Below are 7862 nucleotides of genomic sequence, written 5' to 3' on the forward strand. Positions count from 1 at the left end.
GTGACGTTGTACTCATTCATGTTTAAAGTGGTTAAAGTTTAGAAGGCACCTAGAATCTTGCAGTGGAGAGTGATGGGGCGAGGACGACCTAAGGGAATGTGGAGTGGTGCAGCTGCAGCTGCTGATCGAAGACACTTCGGCGAACCCGAGTACCCACGTCAATTCTTGAGTTGTTCATGTTTACACACAATTTCGATCGACAGCTGGATTAGCTGTGATCCAACAATTCGACACATCCCGCTAGGTGTCACTGGACATTTTGATACCTTCTTCGTCTGTTCCCGAGAGAATATCAGAAGCATTCATTGTTGTCATTATTTGACCCTACTTCTGCAAACTTGTGTGTCCGTACAAGAATCGCTTGGCTTAGAAGCAGAGCTGTTCTGACATGACATGATGAATGAGTTGGTTAGATGGAAATACGGTGTGCAGATTTATGGATATGTTTACACCTTTCGCTGCACGACTTAACGCTTATCAATCCAGGCTTTACGGCGTTAGTTTGCATAGTGCATGCATAATTTACCGTAAGGCCGAAACACAAGGTGAAGTTTACTTAGGAACGGGAAGAGAATGAATCATGTAGTGCTACCTCGATACGGCTAGGATTCAGCAAAATGGTAGCCTAAACTAACAAATTTTCCAGGGCCCAATCAGAATTTAACGCAACAAGAGCCTTTTCCCTTAACTTGAGGCCTTCACGAAACGTCCTTCTTGTTGGTAGGCTATGCAAATTGCTGTTTTCCTTGAAATAACTGATTCTCTGTCAATTCATCTGTGACTAAATGAATGACAGAATCACCGTCGTCAGAGAGCCAAATAACTATTTAGGACAATTCTTCCTTCCGTAATAAAATCCCTTCACCACTACGAGCAGAAAACCGTTAGAGACGGGTTACTTACTGCATTCTCCAAGGGCACTATACAAAGATAGATGTCTCTGTGACGCACTGCACACTTGTGATATCAGTTATCATTCAACTTTAAATGGCATACAAACTTCGAACTCACAGAATTTCTTCTACAGTGGAACCTGCGTTGCTCTTATAAATTCCATAGCTACTCAAAGGTTCAAGGCTTCATTGGAAAATTTGGCGAAAATTCCTAGGGTTTTCTTGGTGAATATAAGCTACAAGTATAGTCGTTTTGCATGCAGAATATTTAGAAGTCCACAAACTCTGAGATCACGTAAGATGCACGATACGAAATCCGTTTAAGCCATGGAGATGAGACATATTTTTTCTGTAGGACCTATATTCAATTAGTTCGATCAAACTTATTTTATTGTCAAATGTATTAGGTACTAATTGCAAAGAAGGCACTAACTTGTTTCTCCTACAAGTCACATTTGGTTATACTTGGTCCGGTCCAGAGGTAAGTATATTGCTTAGTACATGATAACTTGTCATATATATATGCGGAAAGTGCTAAATCACATCGTCCTTAGTGGTCTTTGTAGGGAGGTATGCGAATAGTGGATATCACTTGAATTCTAGTGATTGAGGCGTAGACTTACCAACTGAGAGGTCCGTGCTTCGAACCCAACCTCATCGTTTCTACTGCTTCCGGATAGGTTAGAGCAAACTGACATCATCTTAACCCTCATGCTTCCTACGAATAGCCTGGTAGCTACTCATCAAATGGGTGCACAGTTGAATTGTCACATATTGTCAAAGCGCATCCGAATAAACAAACCGCACTAAGCTTTAACTTTACTACTGCCTAACATCTAAGACAGATCGGGCTCAACTCACCCTACTGAACTTCGTGCCGGGAACAGCACAATATATCAGATAGGTGCCAAACACTTTTGGATCCGCAGGCACATACAAGCGCACAAGTTTCGTGTAAGAAATCCTAGCCCAATCTGGAGTCGCTCGTCCCTTGTCCAGCCACATTGAAGATGCGGATAAATCGGATCTCACGGCCAGCTCAATTTTGTTGTTCAGTATTGGGTAGATTGTTAAATTTGGACCGTTTTCTGTTGCTATATTGGTCTGGCAACTCAACGTTTGTGTGGGCTGGAGCACAACAGAACTGATTTCCGGATCTCCTGCGTGCCGAGTGGGCTCGGGAATTATCTGAATATAACCGGATTCGATGTACAAATGGAGTGCGATTGGATCGGAAACACTGATCATCTGCTGAATTCGATGTGGACTGAATTCTGAGGACAACCAATCCCAATATGCTGCTGGAACGAGGATGGGTGGAATAAGTTCTGGTTGTACCTCACAGGTGACGTAGGCTCCACTATACTCACGTCGTAAGCGAAACCTCCAGGCATAATGTAACTTGTCTGGGTCAGTTGAATTTAAATGTCTCATGGGTGGTGTTGTTCGCATGGTATGCGGTAAAACAACCTCATGGGAACTTTCTTTATCTCTGTTCAAGTGTAAAATAGCCCGGAATGCCGTACGAATTATTCGCACACCATTGGCAATTTGATCTGCTCGCTCACAAAACAGTTGATATCGTGGAGTTGAGCAGTAAAGCGTAATTTCCACATCCGGATAAAAGTGGAAAATAGATGGAGGTTGCACAAAATCGTTGTTTGCAGATGAGTTAGGATTTGCATCTCCGAGCAAAACCAGTTTCGGTTTTGACGGTCTCGTCATAATACAAAGTGGATGAGGTGATATCCTGACAACGTCGACCTCTTTACCTGAACTGGTCTGGTATGTGCTAATGCAAGCATAATATCCGAAATCATTTATGTTCAGTTGCATGACGTCCAGAGTATATGCGTCTGACCACCTCATCGGTGGATACGAATAAACACGGGTTGGGTTAACGAATCTTTCTGAACGAATCAAAATTCGTCTACTGGCAAGGTACAAGTCAACAACATGCTCTGGTGGGTCGACTAGTGATGGATATCTCTTCCAAGTCAGTCTCAAGAATCCATCAGAAGCCTGCCAGGTGTTTGACGCAGTCGGACAAACGGCGGTCATTATTCCTGACAGGAATACCAAACCTGGTTGAAGCCGGAGTGCCTCGCTTTCAAGCTTGCCGCCATCCTGTTCACTCACCCCCTTGTTTGCTGCACGATTTGAGTGCAGCAAACTTGACAACCCCAGCCTATTCACTGATCCTCCATTTTCAACTCTGGTGTGCTTAGTCCTGTGAGTTCCATCCATATCTGGACTCTTTCGTACACCATAATTCTGGTATACAGCTCTTTGCGAGGGGGACAGTCTTTCGACACGATCCCTCTCGTATGCCACTAAATCCGATCTTTCTGCGAAGTTGAAGTCCAGATAAGCGGTACGTTTGCCGATGTTATCTTCCAGGCGTTCACCCTTCATCTGACGTGAGAGGTTGCTGATAAAGTCATCTGCCGATCCACCGTATACTTGCTGTAAATGAGACTTGTTCATTGGGAGGAGCAAAGCACTTGCTTGCTGATGAGCAACAGCTGTTAGCTCGAAAAGACTGAGTAGATCTGTAGACTTGAGCTCCTTTTTCGACTTCGCCAGAAGCTTGCGGCTTTTTTCCCTGAAAACACGCCTTTCAGTTATGTCTTGTGATGCAGCTTTGTTAATGTGTTTTTGCTCCTTCCAGGGGAAGTCGGTTTCTGGTGGTCGTATATTAGCCACTGTCGTCTTCAGTCGTTCTATTAAACTAGGGTTGAATTTTATTCTCATCGGAACTTGAATTAACTTTCTTTGAAGCTGAGATCTGTATGCTTCTGAACGGTCACGCCAAACGGAATCTGGGTAGTCGTTCCTACGAGCAGATGCATCTAAACCTTCTGTAGTTTGGGGCCACATATCAACATACTTCTGAGGAATCCGATTAATGTAATCCGACTCTTCCCCTTGTTCAGTAGTATAGGACAGCCACATTCGCTTACGATCACCCAACTGTCTTGCATACACCTTGATATCTTCTCCTACTCTAACCTCGGGGTCCTCATCTGTAGTATTGAATTTTGATTGCGCTTCGAATGTCGCCTTTTGTGGTACTGTTATACTGATATACGTTTGGTTTTCACGAAATAAATGGATCATGGAGTGTGAGTTACTTAGGCCTCGCTGAATCCGATCGGTTCTAAGTAATTCTGTTTGCGGTTTTGGATCATGACTGAATAACGCACTGCTTTTGGTCCACGGTTGCCGGTATTTGGAGGTAAACTCGTGTCGTGACCGAATGTTTTCTACTAATGGACCCGTCTGTTTACTGGTTAGACTATCCTCGAGTGTATTCTGCCCGTCTTCCAGTCGACCTTTTGAGGCAATCCCGGTAACAAAGTTAAGAGAGGGAAACACGATAACATGTGAATGGCTGGGACCACGCCTAACAGCATATGTCTGAGATTCCTCTTGTTTCAACGGCGTCTGCGTAGTCCTACTGAATATATTTTTCTGCGCTGTGACATCGGTGGGGACCAGATAAGTACCAGATGTATTCAGCAGCACGTGCTCCTCTTTGCCTTTGTCCATAGTGGCCTGTAATTCATCGAGGGTTGCTGTCTGATTAGGGTCACTGGTCAGTAGAGTAGCTTCACGTTTCATGACACTTTTACCAATCTCTCCCGGTTCCATATCAACCGCTTCATCATCCAATACATCCTGATCCCGGTCCAACTCAGGGTCAGGGACGCCTGATGATTTCGATCGGCGGTCCTCCTGTTGGTCTGGTTGCACATTCAAGGTCACTGATATGGCGCTCGTGCTTGAAATGTTCCCACAATCACATTGGACAATACATAGGAAGATGTAAGTTCCACTGCGCGGTAATTTCGATAAAATCAAACGTTTGCCTTTCCCAGTCACGTCATTATCAATTTTATCAGGTTCCACGGACAACTGAGGCACCGGTCCAGCAACCCAGTGCCATCGAAATTTGACAGAGTCACACGTATTGCTTGACGTGCATTCGACGACCTCGGAACGCTCATAACCCCAAGGACGATCTGGAGTTATATGTAGATCGTTTGGAAGTGAACAGTTGATTTGTGGTCCTTGTACCTCCACGGTTTTTGTGTATGTATTGTCCACAATTTCGCATTTGATTGGCTGATGGCTCTGCATACGAGTTATCGTGATCACGTGCTCAGTAGCACGTAAAATAATGCTTTGCGTTCTTCTACTGTCAACGAAAGTTTGAGTCTCATTGAAGAGGAGCCTGAATCGTTGTGCCGAACGTGAGAACGGGTTCGTGGTCCATACTATGCACTTAATGCGAACTAATTCGTTTGGAGACACCATTGTGGTTGTTCGTGACCAGTATCCAGGCTTGCTTTCCGTGCTGTAGCCGAGGGCGACGTCTTTGGTAACACCACGAACTAACTTTGAGAACAAATGCACAGGCATGAGTTTTCCCTGCTGTGATCGTCCAGTGCAAAAGTATGTACCGGTATCATACTCCTGAAAGAAAGGCGGTATGATATTGACAGTAAGCAGGTCGACTAAAACGTAGCTTAGACATGAAGTATGGAGTTTAATATTAGGACAACTAGAGAGGTGCGTATTAGGCTCGAATCAGTCTCTTTGAGTGATCAAGACTCACAGAATTTTACACTTGCTACAGATGAAAGCCGACACTACTCTGGTCCGCGGCGCCGTGTATTGTCGCGGCCGCATGAGCAGCAGCTCCGAACAAACAATGTTGCGGCTAAATACGATTCCCAGCTTTCAGTGGAGAACAAACCATGCTGTAAAATCGGTCAAGTAAACAAAAACGGGCCCCAACAATTTATTGCTGATATTTGTTGCTTTGTTTTACACTTGTTTCGCAACCATGCGAAAATTCCCAGGTTAAATCAAAGAGCGAGTATTTGATCGTATTTGCTTCTGATAGCGTCTCTTCCTGCAATTCATCCCCATTCTCATTGACAAAAACACCTGCGAGGGAAACCGGTGCTTCACTTTGGTACAACCATGTCACTTTATTTAACCAAAGCCTGACAGAAGAAAAGCCCAGGGTTAGTCTACAATGAACACCCGAGGTGCCTGCACCTTAGCATTCAGTCAAATATTGTGGCAAGAAACTGAATGATGAACGCCGCTGACATGGACTGACATTTTTCATTGTCACCAGCCAACCACGAGAAGAGTAACGTGGACTGCATAATGGAAAGGCGAAGAGCAATATCAGCACCGAAATCTTTCATGACATTCTTAATTTGCTTGGAAACAAGAGATTTAGCTGGGTCTCTGGCGAAACCAAATTTGTTTGCAAATGTGTGCATTTCGCTTATTTCGTGCAATTTGGTTTCAAGTGGAACACAAGGTTGACAGACACTCGGGGACTGTGCCTAACTGATCAGACAGAAGTGGGAGAGCGAAACCGGTCGTGGGCTGTCGAAGGATTTTCAACAGACTTACGAGTAGTGCATTACGTGTTTACTGCTCACTTTATAGAAAATTCGTTGATTTCAGCCAACTATGGTTTTGAGAAATCGATGATCAAAGACGCGAAATGGTCAAGTCTTGCAGGCGTACAACAATGCGGCGCATACACTAGTCTCGTACATGCATCCTTGAGACTCAATGACAAATCTTTTAAATACTACAGGTGGTACGAATCGGCAAAGGCGCGTTGACTGTGTCTGTCACACTATCGTAAGAGCTGACACAGTGTCAGACCAATATAGCTAATAAATGTGGGACAGGGTAATGCATTTGCTGGGAGCCCCATAGTGAGTGTAAAATCAGGACAGTATCCCCGCAGTGATTTGTTTGGGAGTCCGACTGACCAGTCAAGGTAGCCCCAAGGCCGTTATGTGCCTTTTGTTGACAAAGGCAAGGGTTTGGTAACAGCTGTGCTGAGCACACATTATTCCGAGTACATAAACTCAGCTAACTGCACCAACCCACGTGTGACAATGCGTGCCACATGCCGAGCACCTGGCAGGCGCAGTGCGGCTTTTTGCGTTGCACGCATCGGTGATGTTTGAACTAACTTCAGATGCGATTTTCCACTAGCGACAAAGCTAAGTTGTTCACAAAATAGATTTGGATGTCTGGCAGTTTTATCCAGACATCTCGTCTAATAAACAGGCTTAGAGAGACGTTCGTTTGACACACCCGAAAATGATAGAATCACGAGATTCACGAAGGTAAGTCTGAGTATTCTCACTGGTACGCGCACGGAGAGTAATTCACTAACGTGGGATAGATATTCCATTCTTACGGTACCTTTAGGGTTTCCCCGTAAAATACATCTTAACAGAAGAGACAGTGATTTTCTGCCGACTTACTTAGCACTCCCTCAAACAAGAGACCCACGGTTAAGCAGGGATCGTGACCACCAGCTAAGGAACAGCGTGCACACTATGACAATAGATTTCACATCTAATGCCACAATTTATAATACACAGTAGTACGTTATGTATGCTGTGTTTTAATTATCAACTTTTCGCTTCCAGTGTAAGTCAGTGTGTGTACCTGTACCATCGTCATCAACAGCATCACCATCATGATCAGCTGTGAATACCGCGTAATTGCCGTGTAGTGGTTCCGGCTACCACAGTTTCGTTCACCAATAATTTGGGGAGGTGGAAAGATAGATACGCATTGGAAGCGGTAGCTGATATAATTGATGGGTTAATACCGGGATCTCAGTGAACAATCACTTAGGAAGATTGCAATGAGAGCTATACAGTGGACGTAGTATCTTGGATGCCGAGGGCAATTGAGGGCTGCATGGGGCATGACTGACAGTTCCACTTTCCACAGACGCATCCGATGTCCGGATACCAAACGAGTGAGAGAGCGAAGGCGATGAATTTCAAACTTTGCTACGATTTACCCATATGACTAGCAATCTACCTACATTCAAACATATCTATCTATCTATTTATCTATCTATCTATCTATCTATCTATCAATCTATCTATCTATCTATCTATCTAT

The 7862-nt window shown here is 44.3% G+C and overlaps 1 protein-coding gene across 1 annotated transcript in view; it reads right to left on the minus strand.

Moving 5' to 3' along the window:
* Positions 1-5548: 5548 nt before the first annotated feature.
* T265_10842 (hypothetical protein) overlaps positions 5549-7862 on the minus strand; it is a gene marked incomplete at both ends in the record, with an annotated part of 22103 nt that continues 19789 nt past the window's right edge. Inside the window, one exon of the mRNA XM_009177326.1 lies at positions 5549-5659. Coding sequence (XP_009175590.1) covers positions 5549-5659 — 111 coding nt within the window. The remainder of the gene's footprint in view (positions 5660-7862) is intronic.

This window comes from Opisthorchis viverrini (assembly GCF_000715545.1).
Source record: "Opisthorchis viverrini unplaced genomic scaffold opera_v5_428, whole genome shotgun sequence".
In the NCBI taxonomy this organism is placed as follows: Eukaryota; Metazoa; Platyhelminthes; class Trematoda; order Opisthorchiida; family Opisthorchiidae; genus Opisthorchis; species Opisthorchis viverrini.